We start from the raw sequence: 21,023 nt of genomic DNA, 5'->3' as shown, positions 1-21,023 counted from the left end.
GGCTGGGCCGGGCGGCCCGCCAGCGCAATTCACAGTGATTCGGGTTGGCCTGTGGCTGCGCGTGGCCGCGTGCTGGGGTGCGCGTGGCCACCGGGCCCGCCTACACCTTGTAGTTGAGCTCGGCATTCATCTTGGTGTACATCTCGTAGATGACGTCGATGGTAGCCGTGTAGTTGACCAGGAAGAGACGGACCTTCTCCAGGCACTCTTCCTCTGTTACGTTCTGCCCCTTGGAGAGCGCTTTCAGGAAGTCGGACTTATAGGGGGCCGCATACAGCGCTGCCTTGAGACGGGCAAGAGGGGAAGGGGCACGGAGTTAGGGGACGGGCAGGGGCCACCAGGATGTGCCCAAGGTCCCTGCTACTCACGGCGTTGGAAGGGAAAGGAAGAGGGAGATGTGCATTCCTTTCTACCCCCATGAGGGACAGCAGGAAGGACACCAGCTTTGGGGACAGGCAGACCTGGGTTCAAATTCCAGCTTGTGCTGCCGACTAGCTGTAAGCCTAGAGCAAGTTACTTAGCCTCTCTGAGCCTCAGTTTCCTCATCGGTAAAATGGGGATGACAATGACATCCACCAGCCTCATGTGGCTCTTGTAAGGATCCAGTGGGCTGTGCAAAGTGCTCAGCGTGGCACAGGGCACATAGTAGTTGCTCAGCGTGGACAACCCTCTTCCCTCCGGGTCCCCTGCCCTGGAGAAGGTGGACTGCTTCTTCAGAGACGGCACTTTTGGACCAGGGGAGAGGGTTGCTAATATGGATGGGGGCCTCTTTTGTCCTTCGGGGGAGATGACACGTCCCTAAATTTCAAGGCTGCCCTAACACTTGAAAAGTACAGAGACCCAGTTATGCACTGAACTGCAGAACCAGAGAGAAAAGGCTGCAGCTGGACCAGAAGCCCAGGCTCGGAGCCTGACAGGCTGGAGGGTTATGAACAGTAATATCGCTACGACCAGCAACAGTAAAGCTCCGATGTACTGAGTGTAAACCAGGCGCCAAGCACGTTGTGCAGACTAACTCCTTTCCTCTTTACCACAACCCTTGGAGGTCAGGCCTCCCTGATGCCCATTTGAAAGACGAGGATGCTGAGGCTCAGGGAGGTGGAATCCCAGCCCGCATCTGACTGTGGGACCTGGAGCGAGATAGTTAACCTCTCTGAGCACCAGACGGCTCATCTGTGAACCGGAGGCAAGGACGTGTGTTCGTGAAGAACGGAAGTCGAGGGCTGCCCGACCTGGGCCAGGCACACCAGGCACCTGGGACACGCTGTTGTCACTCAGGTGCCGGTTGCAACGACTTTGCAGGGGGCAACACAGTGCAGGGAGGGCAGGGCTTTCGTCGCGCCCGCCCGGGATGGGCCCTGCCCCCAGCCCTCCCGGGGGAGGCAGCCAGAGGTGGCCCGGCTCCTCCTGCCTGTACCAGACTGGCTCCGGACCCAGCCTGTGCCTTGTGGGAGAGAGGCCGGCCTGCTGGACCCCAGTTCTCACGGGACTGAGGATGGGCTGCAGGAGAGGGTGGCCAGGACAGGCTGGGTGAGACCAGGGGCCAAGAGACGAGAGCTAGCCAGCGACAGCGTGGAGGGCACCCCAAGGACCTCTTGACATCTTCCCAGTGGGCCTCTCAGCCTGGCGACCCTGGGGGCCCCCAGGCAACCGGGCTGGTGCCGAAACCCCACTTCTAGTAACCCTGGCCAGTGTCACCCTGAGAGTGACACCAAGAGCCCTGGGGACCAGTGTCTCTTCAGCAGATGCCCTGGTGGGTACACGAGCCCTTCTTGCCCTCCCTTCCCAGGGTGAGGATCCAGGCAGAACCCAAGGGGCCAAACAGGACCCCAGGTCTTCAAGAGCCTCGCCAGGGTTGCTCCCCCAGGTGCCCAGTCCGGCTCACGGGACACCCACCCAACAGAAACACGCAGTGCATCTGTAAGAACCCCCACCACGGCCACAGATGGGGCTGGGCAAGCGCACGCGAGACGGGCCCTCGGTGCAGCAGCCTCACCCTGAACGCACAGGGGGCCCTCCTGGGGCCCAACCACGTCTCCCAGGGCCGCGGCTCAGCCGTGGCAGGAGGGCGCCGGCTCACCTGGAAGATCTTCTGCACGATCCAGCCGTGGTACTTCTTGAGGGCCATCTCGTAGGCCTTGGTGGCGTTGACGCGGATGAGGTTGGGGTGATTCTCGTCCCGCTCCCCGTCGCAGATGCTCTGGAGGAAGACCTGGATGAAGCGGAGGCCTCTGCAGCCGGGAGAGAGACGGCGCTTCAGGCCCGTGCGCGCTCCAGCCCGCACCCCTGCACAGAGCCTGCAGTCCTCGGGCGCAAGGGCGGGATGCGAGCCACGGGTGCGCACGCACACGCGCAGGCGCACGCGGTGGTGGCCGCTCCTACGGTCTTGGCTTTGACCCCGCCCACGTGTAAAGTGACCACCCAGCTCAACGCAGCGGCTCGCAAGCACCGTGTTTAGGGGAGCCCTGTTGCTGGCCGGGCTCCCCGCTGGTCTGTGAGGTCGACGAGGCCGGGTCAGGGCCTGCCTTGTCCGTGTCCGTGTCCACACGGCCAGCCCCTGGCACGGGTCAGTGTTTGAGGGTGACTGAAGACCCAGCGCCGGCCCTCAGAGGGCTCACGGACCATGGACTGTGGACACACGGGCGAGCCCGGCCTTGTGCCTGGACGTCCCGCCTCCACCACTGTCCCCAGCCACTGTCTACACCCTCCAGCGGCCACTTGAGCCCCTCCTCTAGGCCCTGGAAAGTACAGCATCTCCTCTCCTGCTCCCTTGGCCCCAGGAAGCTAGGCTGAGCACAACCGGCCCATTTCACAGAGGAGAACATCGAGGCGCACCCAAAAAGCTCAGGCAAAGGCCAGGATGCAGACCCCACTGTCTGACCCCCGAGCTGGACTCCTTCCTTCAACATCCTTCACTCTACTCCTGGGGTCCCTGGATGACCTGCTCTGCTCCTTCCCTGCACAGAGGGGGGTTTGTGACGGGTGGGGAATGAGGGGGGCCTTTAGGGGAAGGAGCACTGGGCCTAAAGGGTCTCCTTATCACCTGCAAGGTAAAGGGAAGTCCTCCATGCCTGAATCAGAGCCCTTGACCATCAGGGATCAGCCTGGGCTGTGGGAGTGAGCCCAAGGGACAATCCCAGCCCTGCCCTGGTCGGCCACCTCTCCTGAGCCCCTGCCTCCCCCAAGCACTAATGACCATCCCTCTACCCAGCAGCTGGGATGAGGCACCATCTGACCCAGTGGCCCACCAGGTTCATGGCCCTCAGTGGCTCCCCAGCACCCTTTTCCAATCCCGCCTGGTCCCTCCCTGCTCCTGCCACACCTTCAGAGCCTGCTCGACCAGACCCTCCCAGGGCCTCTCCTGCCCTCCCATCTCTCCAAGGCCTCGTCCTCCTGGGACCGACCCTTCTTGCTCAGTCCCAGAGACTCTGCCTGGCACCCCTGCTCCAGGAAGCCCCCCCTGAACTCTCTCCACTCCCAGCACCGCTACCCTGCTGTCAGGATCCACCCACCAGCCAGACACCCTGCCCAGGCTGTGATGTCTGAAGAGGGACCCCACTTGTTCGATGCGGCGTCCCACACCCCCAGCACACAGCAGGTGCTTATTTCATGCTCAGCCGCTCGGCGTCTCCCTTCACCTGCCCTCCCAGTCACCTGGCTCTGCCCATGTCTGATCGGGACACGAGCAGTCTGAGCTGACCACCACCACCACTTGCTCCTTCTGAGAAACCCACAGCACCTGCTGATGGACGAACCCGGGGGCGGTTCTCGCCCAGGCCTGTGAGGCTCCCATCACAGAAGTGGATGGGCAGTTCCTAAGGCGTGCTGTGCGGGTGCTCATGTAGCCCGCCTGCGCCCTGATGCCCACTCGGCTGCACCTCCAGGCAGCACACTCTTTCTGTCCAGTGTGTGGTAGGGAGAGGCGGCCGGCTCCCAGGGGTGTGGACACACAGGGGAGGAGCACCCTTCCTGACTCCTGAGTGCAGCCCAGAGAGAGGGCAACACTGGGACATCGGGGAGGGGGGGGCGGGCAGAGAGTATGTGCCTGGCTTCGTGGCGGCCGCCAGGGATGTCTGAACGGCTAGAGGAGCATTCTGTAGCTGGTGGGGAGCTGTGTGAGCTCAGAAAGCAAAGGGCCCGGGGTCTCTGAACCTCAGTGGCCTTATCTGTAAGATGGGAACAACTGGATTCAGCTTCGAGTTTTTGCTGGAAGGATGAGATGTATAGTGATTATGAGCATTCTCAAGTTTGGGTTACGATTGTCTGGGTTCAAATCCCCTATCAGGGTACCCTGCCTCCAGTCCTTGGGACAAATCTGTGCAGATTAGGCAGACTATCTTCTCCTCAAGACACTGGATTTCTGCCAAGAAGCTGTCATAAGTCAAATCTAGCATGGGCATGATGCGACCAGCCCTAGATAGGACACCTTTGTGCAGTGTACAACCTGCACAACTGGGCTTGGCCATTGCGGTCCAGCTCTGACTCTGACCTAGGCACATTATTTGGCCTCCAGAGCCCCAGTGGCCTCCCCCTGTGAGATGGGGATGATCACTACACTTAAGTCACAGCACTTGAAATACGATCAGGTGTATAAAATGTTTAGCACGATGCGCAGAGTATGCACTCACTTGCTATGCCTCTGATGGGACTGGAACAGGGGAGCCTCACCATCAGGTGGGCCTTGGCCCTTTGGGCACTTTTTCTCCGCATTTCACATACTTGAAAGGAACGGAGGTGGCCTCGAAGGGCGACAGTAGGGTTGGACGCTCCTAGTCTGGAGAGCAGGGGCCCCCGATGCTGCACAGCCACACACACCTGCCACCCAAGCCCATCACCTTTTCAGCCACATCAGCGCCAGCGTGGCCCCCACTTTGGGCCACTCTGCCCCATACATTTCCTTCTCCACCTCCAGGATGTTCTGCAGGGTCCGGAATTTGGCCGGGTTGGTGTCGTACACAGCTTTGATTTTCTGAAACAGAGTGCACGGGGTTTTCCCTTTGGAAAGGCCGTCCCCAGGCCCAGTCGGGGAGCGCCCCTCTCCTGCATCCCGCCCCCCACCTGGACCAGCAGCAGGGGCTTGTGACAGTAGCTGCCATGACTGTTCATGTTTACTGAGCACGTTCCAGGTGGGGCAAAGTACGTTATAGGGGCTGCTTTACTTGATCCTCAGCGATCCTGACATTGCTGCCATTATCCCCGTTTGCAGATGGGGAAACCGAGGCTCAGAGAGGGGAAGGGATAGCTGTATGGGGGGGGCTCCAGCATAGACTGGTTCCAGAGTCCATGTTCTCCAAACACTATCGATGGCACCTGAGACACTGAGCATCTGAAGCGGACGGCACTTTGGGACTCAAAGATGTCTGGGAACAAGGCTGCGGAGTCAGAGCCAGGGAGTTTGGATCTGAATCCCACTCGGCTCCTTCCTTGCTGTGTGACCTTAGGCGATCCCTTCCACCCTGCTGAGCCTCCGCGTCCTCATCTGTAGAATGGGGATCATGAGACCAGCCTCAGGGGCTACGGGGATGACAGAATGAGACAACGCGTGTGTCCGAGCTGCGGGCCAGTCCGTACATGGATCCTCACGGGGAGGTCAGTGGCTGGGTGACGACAGTCCGGGGGACTCTCCAGGAATGGGGAGGGGGAAGGGCCGAGCCAACGCGCCCGTGGACTCTGGAGTTTACTTGTTCGGTGGGGTGGATACAAGAACCAGGAGGTTGCTTCTCAGCTCAACCCTTCAGACTGCCATCCCCGTCAGGCTGTGACTGCGGGGTATATGATTTCAAAGGAGGACCAAGAGCCCTGGGCCAGGTGGTCTGGGGGCCACGTCTCCGCCCTGCTCCTCAACCTGGGGAGCAAGTGGCAAGGAGCAGGGCACTGGTGACTAATCCAGGTTCAGATTCTCCATGGGAGGTTCCGGGCTGTGGCTGTCAGGCCAAGTACATACCGTGATGTTGCCACTTATGTCTGCCTTGATGGGAGTGAACACTGGGGACCCGAGGCAATCTGGGGACAAAACCAGAAGAGAGATTCAGATTCTCAACAAGGAGGAGATTCAGGAACTCCAAAGGCCGCAGATGCGTGGGAGCAGGAAGGTAGGTCCATTGTGTTTAGGGGAAAGCCGAGCTGTTTACAGGTGGTAGGTCTTGTGGGCAAGTTAATTTGGAGTGCTGGGCTCCAGGTGAGACCAGTTTCTTGTTGCAGGACTTGTCAGAGCCTTTAAAATGCAACTGAAATATCTAGGGAGGACACCCTTTTATCCACAGCACCCTTCCTTCTTGGACAGCATTGCTCATAACTTTCTGCAGTGATGGAAATGTCCTGTATCTGCATTAATATGGACCCCATGCTACTGAGCACTTGAAATGTGGTGTCACTGAGGAACTGAATTTGCGATTTCATTTGACTTGCATTCACTGAAATGTAAATAGCACACGCAGCCGGTGGCTACCACATTGATCAGCACAGCTGCATACAGTACCTGGCAGGACTAATGCTCTGAGAAACCCATCTTGGCCAACAAGGTGGATCACCGCTAATTGACCAGCTGGCCAGGAGGCAGACTGAGGAATCGTATGAGGCAGGAGAAGAGCCAGATGTATTAAAAACGACCTTCTCGTTCACCAGCTCGTAAGAAAGAAAGGAGCTGGTGACGCAGAGGCTCCATGGCTCAGAGACCCTGCATCAGAGCCCGGGAGAACACGTCAGCAATGGGGTCCCAGCCACTTAACACAGCACGAAGAACGTGGGCTCAGCCCCCACCCTGTTCTGCACACACTGGCCTCCGCTTTCCCATCTAGCCAATGGGGCAACAGGGCCGATCAGAGATGCTGCGGGCAGGACTTGAAACAATCCACTTCCAAGGCACACATTTTGTTTATATCTGGAATCGGAAGGTTCTTTTTTTTTTTTTATCATTTTTTTAAATTACTGAGACAGAAACAGCATGAGCGGGATAGGGTCGGAAAGAGAGGGAGATACAGAATCCAAAGCAGGCTCCAGGCTCTGAGCTGTCTGCACAGAGCCCGATGCGGGGCTTGAACTCACGAACCATGAGATCGTGACCTGAGCTGAAGTTGGCTGCTTAGCCAACTGAGCCACCCCAGCGCCCCTGGAATCAGAATTTTCTTAATTAGAGGGTTTTTTTCCCTTTTTGGTGTTACTGGTGACAACATTTTGTTTTTTGGGGTTGTTTTTTTTTTTAGTTTATTTGGAGAGAGAGAGTGTGAGAGGGAAAGCACGAATGGCAGGGAGGCAGAGAGAGGACAGAGAATCGCAAGCAGGCTGCACTGTGCCAGCACAGAGCCTGACCTGGGGTTCAAACTCATGAACCACAAGATCATGACCTGCGCAGAAGCCAAGAGTTGGAAGCTTAACCGACTGAGCTTTATCGACCGAGCCACCCAGGCGCCCCACTGGTGACACCTTCGAGTGGATGAAAGGCAGACCTTGAAATTGGCCGGGCCTGGGGCTCTGAGCAGTCTGTGGCCTTCCCCCCTCCTTTCCCTCTTTTGTGACCCCCCTGGCACTGCCACGAGGATCTGAGACACCCCACAGGCCAGAGCCCCTTGCTGAGGACTTGGCATGGAGGAAACACGCAGGGAAGGGCTGGTTCCCTGGAGCAGGCTCAGCGTGACCTTCACCCTCAGAGCCTGAAGCCAGCTGTGCCCCCTCCCCCCAAACATCCTCCCTGTCCTCACTGCTGTGTCCAGAGACCACAGGGCCCAGGGGACACAGGCCACCGCGGGCACCACACCCAGAGGAGGGAAGTGCCAGTGCCGGGCCAGAGGCCAGGGGCCTCGGTGCACCTGCCACCTTGACCGCGCGGGAGCAGAGGCCTGGGGGAGGGGCAGCTGCAGACTGAATTCCACCCAAGGTGACCTGGCACAGCTGGCCAGCCGTCTGGAACAGTCTAAGCACAGCTGTTAAAAGACATGTGCTGAGGAAACAGCCTTTAGACACTACACCTGAAATACCCCAGAAGCCAGCGGGGGAAAGCGGGGAAGGCACCCAGCCAGATGGGGCTTGAATCCTGCCCCAACCACACGCCAGCTGAGCAAGCGTCCTCAGCGGGGTGCCTCGCTCCCCTCCTGTCCCATGGGGCAATAAAAGTACTTAACTCCTAGGATGTTCACAGGAAGTAAAAACCCACGTCCTGGATGCATTTAGCAGAGCGGCTGGTGCACGAGCACTCAATAAAATGGATTTTCATCATTTTCATGACTTCAGACTCCATGGTCCAGCAAACGCCACCCAGCTGTGCTCAGAAGCCACCAGGCCCCGGAGGATCTCTGCCGAATGAAGGCACACTTGGCCTGCACCCATGTCCCCTCTCTTCTCTGCCTTCCTGAGCCCCCTCCGTCCCTGGGCTGCCATCTGGCCTGCCAGACACAGAATCCTCAGGCTGACTGGCCAGCCTTCTGTCAGCGATGGGACTTCTCTCCCGGGCCTGCGGGGCCGAGCCTCCTTCCAAGGGGCCATGCGGGGTGGCTCCGAGGGGCTGGGCTGGGGGTCCAGGTGGCCTGCCCCGCTTAATCCTGAGCATTCCGGCCCCCCAAACTATCCATCGCGCTCTCTGATCTTGCCTGATGCACCACTCACTTCATCCAGCAGGGGTGGTCGTGGAATTTGCCAGCCCTGGGGCCCACGATGACTGACTCCCGTTCCGGACTCAAAACAGCAATGTGAGCGGGGCAGCCGCAGTGACTGGCCCCCTCTTGACCGTGTAGCCAGGGGTCACCAATGCTGACCCTCACAGGGGCCAGGCAGGTCCCCTGTGCTCCACGGGGACTGGCTGCTTCTCAGCTCTGGGGGACAGCCTCATGTCCTCGTCCTCCAAAAACATAAAATGTCCAAAGATACAGGGTGAACTGATGGATGGATAGGCAGGTGCAGTAAAACAGTAAGGGCAGAATGCAGGTGGTGGCTGTACAAATACTCACGGTCAAATTCTTTCAATGTTACCTTAGGCTTGAAAATTGTTAGGGGACCTGGGGGGCTCGGTCAGTTAAGTGTCCGACTTCGGCTCAGGTCATGATTTCAGTTCATGGGTTTGAGCCCATCGGGCTTTGTGCCGACAGCCTGGAGCCCGGAACATGCTTCAGATTCTGTGTCTCCCTCTCTCTGCCTCTCCCCTGCTCACACTCCGTGTGTGTCTTTCTCTCTCAAAAAAAATAAACATTAAAAAAATTAGAAGAAAAAAGAAAATTGTCATATTTAACATGCTGGGGGGAAAGTCAGGGTTTGTGTCTTTGTGGGGTTGTTTTGTTTTGTTTTTTGCTCAGAAAATCATACTTTTTCCTTTGGCTTTTTTCCAAGTCCGTTTCACCGTGACTGTGGTTCCACCTGTAATTCTATTTACCACCCATCTCCCCCTTGGACTGGAGCTCTGAGAGGGCAGGGACCTGGTCGCTGGGGTCCCACCTGCTGCCCCTCAGTGCCTGGCATGGAGCTGGACCCCATCGGGCACTTGGAGTGAGTGCACTGTGGAAACTTCCCTCCAGGCTCATTTTCTATTCGCCTTTTCAAGGTGCCGACTGACCCAATGCATGGTTCTGAGCGCCCGGACAAGCAGATGGCGGAGAACACGGGAAGGGGATCGGGCCTCAGTTTCTCCGTCTGACGAAGCAGGCGCTAGTGAGACCTGCCCTGGTAGGCGCTGTGAGCGGGGAGGCATCCTGTGTGCACCCCCGATTGCTCTCACTGCTCCGCCGAGTTCAAGGAGCGCCTTCCATGGGCGAAGATACAGACCCGGGGCTTCGGGACAGGTCCACACCAACCGAGCGTGGGCGGCCTGCTGGCCTGTGCGGGTGCCGGTGTCACAGGCCCCGCCGTGTGCGTTTCCGAGATGCGGGGCCTCCCGGCTCTGAAATCCGCGCTTGTGCACTTTCTGCACGGCCCTGCCCTGCTGGCAGGGAGAAAGGCTTTTTGTTCCGCGTTCCCCTGGCAGTGCGCCATGCGGGTCACGAGGCCGCCGTGGGCAGCAGGGACCGGGCCCTGACAGCGGGGGGTATTGTGTGTCGTGGCCACCACGCACGGACACGGCCTCTGCTCCACCGGGGCAGGAATGCAGGACCCCAGCGCACTTCTGGAGCAGGGAGGGGGCAGGGGCTGAGAGCGACCGCAAAGGGGTGGGGGGAGAGGGGTGGGGAGGCTCACCCCAGAGTTCCCTGCCTGCAGGGAAGGCATCTCTGCGGACACACAGACACGCACCTTGGGGTCCGTTTCGGAGCACCTGGGAGCAGGCCGCCTGGGGCCAGGGAAGAGGCAGTGCGCTGCTCTGAGTCCTCCTGCTCTGTGACGTTGGACAAGTGACTCAACCGTGGACGCAGGTCCCCCACTGTCCCCGGCCCACAGGTGCTGCGTGAATGGGACATGCTGCAGGTGCAGTTGAGGCTGAAACCTGCTTCAATGTGAGCCACTGAAGGTTCTGGGCTCGTCTGTCTTTGGTGCCATCCAAGGCTGCCAGGCCCAGGAAAGCCGAGGGACTTGCCTAGGGTCACAAAGAGGAAGCCAGGCGCTCAGACATAATTACAGAACCAGGACTGGTTCCACGACTCCCTCGCCGTTCTTTCTAGAATGTTCCCAGCCATGTGAACTCACCAAAAAGGAGAGTACTCTGACAGAAAAAGCAGAGGATGATTTTAATCACCAAGCACACGGTGGCCTTTTGAATAGTTTAAACTCGGGCTGGCCCCTGCTCTGCATGGAGCGTGACGCTCTCCAGTCTTACCTTTCCTACAGAATGTAGCCGTGCCCCAAAATTACCTTTCTTGTTTTACCAGTTTTGCAGATACCTCAAAGTTGGTTTTTATTGTCAGCAAACAGGCTCTTTAAAATGCCACCCAGAAGCCCTCTGCCAAAAGGGAGGGGGCTTGGATGGGTTCCTAGTTCCTCATCTAACCTCTGGGGAGAAAGGAAGTTGTTTAAAAGAGAGAGAGAGAGAGAAAGAAAAGAAAAGAAAAGAAAAATCAGAACTCTGCTGTCTTACTCCACAGGACCACCCCTAATGGGCAGATTCTAAATACAAATAAGCCTTGGTTAACTGTCCCCTTCTGTTTGGTGTGGAAGGTTTTCTAAGCACGCTACCCATTCCAGAAGGCCTAAGGAAAATATCACAGATCTGATTACACAACCCAGAAACCTCTGATATGGGGCATGAGGAGATACCCCGTCACCAATCACAGGCAAACAACAAACTGATGGTTGGAGGGCTGGTCTGTGAAACAAACCACAGACTAAAGATAGTTATCCCTGATGTGCAAAGAGCTCTAATAAATCAATAAGAAAAACCCAACCCGATGGAAAAATGGCATGACACAGGACATCAACAAAATGCCTTATCTTGATAATAAAAAGAAGACAAAATTAAAACAGCAAAGTATTTTTTAGCTACCTAATTTTGTGAAGGCACCAACCTTCTCTAGTTCAGTCACTCTGGATGGAGCCCATCGAAATGTAACACAGGTATCCCTGCTTTCATACAGCAAGCTAACTGTGGTTTTCTAAATAGGACCATCATCGATAACAGGAATTATGATAAAAGTGTGGCCCGGTAACATCACAGGCCCCTCCCCCGACCCTTCACTAAATGGCTCTACATGGCGTGTTCAGGTTTTGAGGACCACGCTGCATCGTTGAAAAGAAACTGTTCTTGACAGGCGAGGGTCACTCCCACCTGCTTTCTATGCAGTGCTTTCATTCTGCTGGATACTTGGGAAACAAACAGCCAAGGGGGTCAGCGCCCCTTGAAAATAAGAGGGTACAGGTGCAAAGCGAGCATTTTGTGCATGTCGTCTGTGACGACTCCGGCTGGACAACCTCCTGCCTGGGTTTCCGCCACGGCTCACGTGAGGGAGACGGACTGCCCAGAGAGCAGAACGCCCCCGGGCCAGCAGTCACCACACGCCACCCAGAACCAGACTCACTTCTCTGGCTTCAACGTGGCTGGGAAGCATCAGCTGTTACGCATGCTCTGAGCACGACCGTAGCACGTACGCAAGCTGCCCACGGCACCTGCCGGACACCGGGCACCGGGGCGACCAAGCTGCCCTGCCTGGACCCCCCTCATTCCATCACAGGAATAATTTTCACACAGGAATAAAAAGCGCTCCATTTCTTAGACACAAGACTTCGCTTTCACCCTGTGTGATTCAGGATGGGAGCACCTGCCCCAACGCATAAATACTTACTTGGAAAAGGAAGAACAGGATGCCTGTGTTGTTGAGGCTGGGAGCCTGGTTTGGGAAGGTTCTATTTCGGATTCAATTTTTTTTTTCAATAGCTGGATAATAAGGTTCTGTTGTAAAGACATGGGGCAGATTGATTTTACAGGACCATAATGAAAGGCACTCAAATTACCATTGATGGAGATGAATCATTTATTAATCCGCAGGTGTGTGTGTGTGTGTGTGTGTTTGTGTGTGCACGTGATGCTTCAGTCTGCGAGAAGGCCCAGTTGGAGAATGCCCACCTTCCTAAAACTAAAACTTACCGAGATAAGGCATTTTACTGTTGTTGTCCTGTGAGTTGCCATGTTTAAAAATGTTACTGTCCAAAGAGGAAGGAAGACTCACAAAATAATCCTGTGGCCCCTGGGTGGCTCAGAGGGTTGGGTGTCCGACTCCTGATTTCAGCTCAGGTCATGAAATCGTGCGTGGTTCATGGGTTCGAGCCCTACGCCGGGCTCTCTGCTGTCAGCGCAGAGCCCACTTTGGGTCCTCCATCTCCCTCTCTCTCTCTGCCCCTCTCCAACTTGCTCTCTTTCTCTCTCTCTCTCTCAAAATTAAACATCTAAAAACAAAACAGAAACAATCCAAAACATTGCTTTCAAATTAAAAATCACCCCTATGGCAGGCCAACTCTCTCTGTCCCCAGTGGTCCCCTTTGGCAAAAGCCAGCCTTGAAGTGGGGATGTGGCTGGGAAACTCATTTTTCTTTACTTGCTGTGTAGCCTGGGAGAAATTAGTTAGCCTCTCTGAGCTGCGGTTTCCTCGTTTGTAAAATGAGGCTGATAACGGACCCCACCTCAGGACCTCCTCTCACTGGGTGGATGGGAGGCTTAAATGAGGTGGTGTATAAAGGGCTTTGCCTGGTCTCTGGCACCTAGTAGGTGCTCAGGGAAACAGAAAGTATTCTTTATGCTTATTATTATTATTTATAACATCATTTTCATCCTTCTCAACAGGCAAAGCTTTTCTTCAGAGAGGAAATCCAGAAAAGAACACTCCCAATGACGGAGAAACCGCAGGAGAAAGAGAGCAAGGGAGGGAGAAGAGAAAGTGGGGCTGGCTGATGGATATGGATACAATTAGCAGGAAACCTCCCGTCATAAAATAAGGACGTCAAATGTACTCCAGACCATTAAAAAAAAAAAAAAATGGGCTCTCCGACGAGAGTGGAGTAAGGGAACTTGGGGGACCGGCAGGGCAGAAAATGAATCATTTCCGAGCACAGGAAAGTGTGAGCCGGCTGGCTTTTATGGGACCCTGGAGAGGGCTGATCAGCTGTAATGACTTAAAAGCTCAGCTACAGTTAACACGCTAAAGAAAAAAAAAAAGGCCCCATACAAGCAACACCGTTCTGTCCGAAGCCAACAAAAGGTCTGAACATCCACCCAGGCGGTTTTTAAACCGAAGCAATGAAACCTAAGACCAGAACCAGCTCTGCCGCTCCAGGTGGCTCGCTGAAACCAGCGCTCTGAGGCCAGATGGGGATTTCCTGGCGTTCCCGCCCCCCTGGTGGGGAAGGGCCTGAATAAGGGCTGCCCTGAATGAGACTTCCGAGGTCTCCCTTGGTGCAGACCCAGCCCGCGCGTCTCAGCCCCGTGGACCACTTTCCAGCCCTGTGACCTGGTCAAATCCCTTCCCCACTCGGAACCTCGGTTTCTTCTACTGTAAGATGGTGCTAATTCCTCCGAATCCGTAAGGTCATTAGAAGGCCTGGAAATGAGACTGCGGCTCATTCAAAGCTTGGCACATGGGGGCCACTCCAGACAGGAGTCATGCTAGCTATGATCGGGGTCATGCACTGTATCTTGCAAAGCCCTCTGTCACTCACTCTTTCCATTCCCTTTCCATCCGACACCGGCTGGGCAACTCCGCTCTGCTGGCTGCGCTGCTGGGCCCTGGGACAGCCCGATTTCTGCCCCTGCGGCCTTCACACTGGGGCACTGCCCCTCCAAGCAGCCCTGTGCCCAGGAAGGCTTCGATGAGCGAGCAAGAGACAGAGTGGACTTAGGTCTTCTCCCTCCTGCTTCTCCATTTCAGTCCCTCTGGGAGCAGGAGCCAGACTTCAGCCCTTGACCTCAGGGCCAGACTTTTCTGGACACGGAGATGATGAGGATCTACTCGCAGTCACCGGAGGACAAAGCAGGGGGTGCCAGGGGTCTGGGTCTCGCGCTGGCCTCTGGATATTATCAGTGAGGGTGCTGGAGCAGTCTCAGACCAGCAGCTGGCCCAGGCCCTGGCCATCAGTCACCAGGCCCACAGGCAGAGAGACAGCTTCTTTTTCGTAGGTCTTCATTTCCTTCCCGAGCGCTGTGCGGCAGTGTCTGAAGGCTGAGGCCACCTGTCCTACCCGCACAAAGATGGAGTGATTCTGGGCACTGAGCACCAAATCACTTGGGAAGATCACCCCATCCTTCCTGGGAGGCCCAGCCTCCCTGCCTTACAGTCGGGGCTGCAGGCCTGGCTAGGAGATGAACTTAGGTGTGGACATGGCCTTGGCACTGTGGAACCCGGATTCAAGCTCAGGTGGGCTCGGCCCATGTTTGTTTCCACTCATCCACCCATGATTTTCAGAGCGAGGACTTCAGCAGACAACAGACCCAAGTTCAAAGTGACTTCTCCCGACTGAGCCTCAAAAGCGGCCACCTTGCAGCTGTCACAGAGACAACCGGCTAACACGGCGGGGCCAGCGGCGGCCCTGCCACCGGGGGTTCCTCAGATTGTCCCCAGGCCAGATGAGCGGGACGCGTCCGAAGGCCATCAGGCACACAGTAGGTGCTCCTCAAGTCTAGTGGTCCCTCACCTACTACTTGCAGATGCACCACCAGCTAAGAATGAGAGTCCGCAGTTTCAAAATTGCAGAAACCTACTGCAGGGAGGGCGTTTTTGGCCTCTTCCTCCCACAGGGACACCGTTTCTTCCTTCTAAAAGCGTCCCTCCCGGGCACACAGTCTACGTCGCGTCCCTACAGAATCCAGCCTTCAACAGACACTCAACCAAAACGATAACTAACCTGCTGTAGTAAGACAGTCCAGTTTCTTGCTCATCTTTCTTGGGATATTCAACAGAAAACCAAAAATAAACATCTACTTGTATAAACTTAAAAAAAAACAGAACCCCGCCGGGATCTGATGGGTGGTCCCGAGGCCCAGAAGGTACTTGTGCAATGGGGCAGCTAACTTCCCCGGAAGAAGGGGAACTTTCTTGCTCCCGGGCCCAGGGGGGTCAGGGGGGCTGGCTCCCGGCGGGTCGCCACGGCCCAGTTACAGGAGAGGCTGACCTGTCTGGATGACTGGAGGACTTCTATGTCCCAGTCCTTCAAATCTGCATTCAGGTGAGCAAGGGTTATGCGCCCAGCCCGGCAGGCCAGTTGCGAGGCACCCCCCTCAGAGGAAAGCTGTGTATCTGGTCTGTGGTCTTGGACGGCGAGTCACTGTGCCCCCAGACTCCTTAGTGGCCGTGCAGGTGGCCCCAGGCAGGGCAGGAGGGCGTTTCTCCTCCACCGGAGAGAAAGCCAGGACCACGAGCAGGCACAATGCCAAGGCCACTGCTAAGGAATCCTGAGGCCTGAGGCCCGAGTTCTGGTTTGATCTGAGCTCTGGCTTGACTCTACTGGTCACCCCCTGGCTGTGTGACCCTGGGCAAGTCACCTCACCTCTTGGGCCTCGGTTTCTCTGGCTGTATAACAAGAAAATAATTCTGTGCTTCCGGGCCACCACCACCCCCTCACCCCAAACAGAATGATCCCTAAACCAAAGGGATAGGGAATCACTCTTTCTGGGCTTTTCCCTACGGCTATTTAATGGGCACCAGATACCTGTAAGACCTGATTCTCTGGAAAGAGATCCGAAGGAAAAAAATCATCCCCAGATCTTGGCTTTCAAGAACTGAGAGATGGAGATCATTCCCTTCATCTCCTGCATCTTTGGTTTGTCCCTCAACAGTGAGAACACACAGGCGTGACGTTATGCACCACGTCTGACTGACCTGGAACAGGACGTTAAGAAAAACACCAAGACCGTGTCCAGACTAGAAGGGAGAGAGTGGTATCGTGACTGATTAATAATGTCTGCCATGGGTATGCTTTTTGAGTTATGTATTTTTAAAGTTTATTCATTTACTATTATTAAAAAGTTTTAATGTTTGTTTATTTTTGAGAGAGAGAGACAAAGAGACAGAGGGACAGTGTGAGCGTGGGAGGGGCAGAGAAAGAGGGAAACGCAGAATCTGAAGCAAGCTCCAGGCTCTGAGCTGTCAGCACAGAGCCCGACATGGGGCTTGAACTCACAAACTGTGAGACCATAACCTGAGCTGAAGTCAGACGCCTAACTGACTGAGCCACCCAGGCGCCCCATGAGTTATATATTTTAATTCAGAAAGAGAGAAAAAAGCAAAACTGCTTCTAGGAAGCACCCAGGGGGGAAAAACCCTGGGAATGGAACCAAAAGCATTCACTCAGCAAATATCACCAGCTCACCAGGGGCTAGGCGCTGAAATAGCTCAACATCACAGAATGTGATAGGTTCTGTGGTAGTCTAAGGGAGTTGGGAAAGACTTTCTGGATGAGGTGACTTTTTCCCGTAGGGGTACATGGAGCCCAGCAGGCCAAAAGGAAGGTGGTAGGCTGGGGAGAAGGGTGTGCCAGACAGAGACAAGTGACAGCATGGCACCACTTGTGGGACTGCAAGCCATCCAGAGAGGCTACAGCCCAGATTTCAAGGTGGGGTAATAGGGAGTCACTGAGGCTTCTAGGCAGGGAGTGACCAGATGAAATGCCATCACAGTCTCTCCCTCCCCCCTCCCACCGCCTCCGCCAGCTAATTGTTAGTACTGGAGAACACTGCTGCATAATTGACCTAAAAGATGAGAGAGGAGGCCTCACAGAAGTCAGTTGGAAGCTGATCACTCAGTGGTGAGATCCAATTACTGGGTCAAGGTGGAGCAAGAAGCCGGCCAAGGGACTGGACATAGTAAAGCCTGTCCCACGCCAGAGATTCAGGCCGGAGGGCTAGCCCGAGAGGAGGATGCTCTACGCCACACCACACCTGCAGCCCAAGGAATGAGCATTCACTGGCCGACCAGCTCTGCCACAAACCACTCCCGACAGAAGTGAAAGACACACGATTGCTCCGAAAGCCTTCGCATCCATCAACCCAGCCATTTCGCTTCTAAAATGAGAAATAACAAAAGAAATACACAAAGAAACCTCGGCGAAGATGTTCACTGCAGCGCTGTTTACTGTTTGCGAGAGCAGACAGACAGAGAAGCCAACAGCAGGGGACTGGTTAATTAAAGGACGGTCACATTCAAACAAAGGAATTTGAAGCAGCCATGACAAATGATGACTGGCCTGGGAAGATGGTCATGCTGTGTGGTTGGGCGGAAAAAAGCCACTTACGCATTTTCCCTTAAAGACGGATAAAAATGAGTCTGATAGGAAAGTATTCCAGAATGCAACAGAGATGCTCTCAAAACAAAAACAAACAAACTGCAAACCCGACCTCAAAAGGTTGAGAGGATTAGTGGACACAGAGAACCAGTACATTGTAAGTGCTCAATAAATGACAGGGAGGTTTTTATCATTTCTTCTCGCAGAGTTTTTCCTTCAATAAACAGATCTTCCTGACAGCAGGAAGCTTTCTGGGGTGCCTGGGTGGCTCAGTTGGTTGGTTGAGTGCCCGACTTCGGCTCAGGTCATGGTTTTGCAGTTCGTTAGTTCGAGCCCCACATTGGGCTCACTGCTGTCAGCACAGACCGGGCTTGGGATCCTCTGTTCCCTTCCCTCTACCCCGCCTCCCACTTGCGCTTTTTCAAAAATAAACATTTAAAGCAAAACAGCTTTCAGCCCTCTGCCCGACTTATATCACTAACAGTGGTTCTCAAGCCAGATTTTGTCTCCTTGCACGAGGCGCTGTCACAACTTGGGGAGGGGGAGGTACTACAGGCATCTAGTAGGCAGAGGCCAGGGATGCCACGAAATGCACAGGATGGCCCCCCCACGAAGCGTGATCCAGCCTTGACCGTCAGCCAGGCCATGGTGACCCAGATTTTGAGGTTAAGTGTGGCTGCAACCACTTTCAGATGTTTTGCGTCCACTAAGCCAGACCTGCCCCATTCAAGAAGCCACATGCAAGCCACCTGCATCACCCAGGTGACCAGAGGCTCCCAAGATTAGACAGAGCCGCTGTGTTGGAGCCCACAGTGAATCTCAACGGACCATGGAAAAGCCACTGGTGGGAGCATCCTCCTAAATCCTAAAACCTAAACCCTCAGGAGAATCTCTTCTCCCGGACCAGCACAATGGTTCAAAATGGATTATCGCATTTATTTTTAAGAGCACTAAGAAGCTAAGAATTATTCAGGGTGGGCCCACCCCCTGAGGCTTCTCTATGAGTGGCGCCTCTGTCAGCAGATGTGATGCCCCACAGCACACAGCTCACAGCGAAGACAAGGGTCCTTTGAGATCAAAGAAAGGGAGGAGGGGATGCTGGCGTCCAGGCCCTGCTGGCTCCAGCGGCCACAGTCCCCTCCCCTCTAAAAGCAGTCAGATAATCACATCCAATGAGGGTGTCCCCAACAGCAGAACCACAGCAGGGGCACCTTTGCTGAAGATAAGGAGAGCTTAACTTGGGGCTTCTTCACCTAGACACGGCTAACATTTGGGGCTGGATCCATTCTTTGTGACAGTTGACGTCTGCACCGTAGGGGATTCTGCAGCACATCCCCATCCTGGCCTCTATCCAAGGAACACCAGCAGCACCTCCCTGCACGACACTACCCCACCCCGCCAACACTGCCCCTACACCCCGCCCAACACACACACACACACAAGCTGTGACAAACCAAAATGGCTCTAGACATTGCCAGATGTCCCCTGAGGGGCAAAACTGCCCTCAGTGGAGAACCATTAGCTTAAACAGGTTCTGAATCCTTGTCCAGGGCAAGCTGGCTGGTTCCTGCCAATGTTCAGAGAACAAGAGGTGCCGGGGGGCGGTGGGGGGCTTGCAAATAAATAATTCCTCAATGCCGAAGCCAGTGAGTTCCCAAGCCCCCCGCCTCTCGACACTGAGATAAATGATAAGAACATTTTGTACATTCCATGAGCATGGACAAAGCACCTACTATGTGCCACACACCGCTCTGGGTACTGAGGGTGCAGCCGCAGACATGGAAGCCCAAGACCGCGCTCTCCGGTGGCTCAACCAGGTCTGGGGGTCACACCAACCAGGCGGCTGCACTCAAACACTGACTAACCAGCTACTACATGAAGGAACCAAAACTGGATCCAGGAACTGATGTAATAACCACTCCCCCCACCCCCCAACAGCGAAGATCTATTTTGGCATTTAAGGCCTCACAGCTTTATACACACATTGACCCCTCGCAGCTAGCCTGAGAGATCAGCAAACCCATTTCAGGGGACCACCCACTCAGGGGCAATGGCAGGGACTGTGTGCCAGATCTCTTCAGCCCCAAGTCAAGGTTCTATCGGCTTGTGGGTTACAGCTGAACTCCGTCCTGGGACTGGGATCTTCCTGCAAGGCCACTGAGTGAACCAGCAGGGCAGGGTGCTGGGCAAGCCCACACGGAAGACACGAAAGCAGAGGGTCAAGTTGCACCCTTTAGCCAGGACCCAAAAGGCAAAGGGCAGGGGCAGATGGTATTGTCTTCTATTTCCGATTTTCCATCCAGGACCTGGGCGGGGCTCAGGGAGGGCAGAAAAGAGGCTCTGAAACTGGCTTAGGGACTGTCTTCCTCATGCTCCCACGGCCTTCCTGGACCGGACATATGAGGCAGGGGGCTTCTTTTTGGAGCCCACGCCAAGCACTCTGTGTCTGACGTCACCCCACAGAGCAGCTTCCCCTGACCTGACCCCTGTTTCTAAATAGAGGAAAAACTTTAGGTAGTTCCCCCTAGAAAGGGGTGCCAGAGTTTTGCAAGTCCCTCTTCAAAACCTCCATCCTGATCCTTCCTCCCTTGGAGCAGGGGTGGGGTGTCATTGATCTGGAATGGGGGAATTGTGAGGAAAGAAGGGTTCACAAGGTCCTGCGAGGGGGAGGCTGGGAGAATGTAAGGAAAAGTGAGGGCTTACAGAATGGAAGGATTATTTTAAGGGGAGGGAGTTGAAAGTCATTCTGAAAAGGAAGACGGGAATGATGGAGTGAGGGGTACAGGATTTGGGGGAGAAAGGGCGGGACGCTTCCGGGGAGATGGGAGGATTGGGAAATTGGGGAAATTAAGGATTTGGAAGTGTCAGGGGTGTCTGGGGAGAGGGACGATAGGGGGAGCCCAAGGAAGTAGAGAACTGGCGCGGGGGCGGGGGTGGGGGAGGGGGAGCGCACCTTAAGGATACGGTGGAATGTGAGGTGCCTGGAGAGGAAGGAATGGAGTGTCTGGAAGAGATGGAGGATGTGCCATCTGCGGGGAGAGGGGATCTGGGAGCAGTCCGGGGGAGGGAGAATATGGGGTGCCGGAGGAAATAGGATCTGGGTGTCCAGGACAGGGATGGCTGGAGGATGCTTGGGAGAAGGGGGGTTCGAGTGCATCTGGGAGCGCTCTGGAGGAGAGCTGCGGGCAGCCTTCCCCATTCACCCCTGCTCACCGAAGAAGGGCGGCAGGTGGGACACCGCCTCGAGGAAGGGTCCCGTCTCGATCTGCTTGTCCGCGGGCAGCGGCTTCAGCAGGTGCTCGGCCAGCAGCGCCATTTCGGGGTCGAGGCCGGCGGTGATGCCCCAGCCGGCGCCGCGGGCGTCCACGCCGCCCCCCGGGCCGCCGCCGTCAGCGCCGGGGCCGTCACTG

At 55.6% G+C, this 21,023-nt stretch overlaps 1 protein-coding gene across 1 annotated transcript; it reads right to left on the bottom strand.

Moving 5' to 3' along the window:
- Positions 1-6: 6 nt before the first annotated feature.
- Positions 7-21,017, bottom strand: GLTP (glycolipid transfer protein). The gene is made up of 5 exons (XM_029922694.1): positions 20,827-21,017; positions 5,945-6,003; positions 4,836-4,969; positions 2,081-2,231; positions 7-283 (listed from the first exon to the last, which is right to left on the bottom strand). Exons 1-5 carry the CDS (start codon positions 20,927-20,929, stop codon positions 101-103), a joined length of 630 nt encoding a protein of 209 aa, XP_029778554.1. The 5' UTR covers positions 20,930-21,017; the 3' UTR covers positions 7-100.
- Between the last annotated feature and the right edge of the window lie 6 nt (positions 21,018-21,023).

The sequence above is a fragment of the Suricata suricatta genome, chromosome 14 (genome assembly GCF_006229205.1).
Source record: "Suricata suricatta isolate VVHF042 chromosome 14, meerkat_22Aug2017_6uvM2_HiC, whole genome shotgun sequence".
NCBI lineage: Eukaryota > Metazoa > Chordata > Mammalia > Carnivora > Herpestidae > Suricata > Suricata suricatta.
This window is presented reverse-complemented; position numbering and strand designations above follow the sequence as displayed.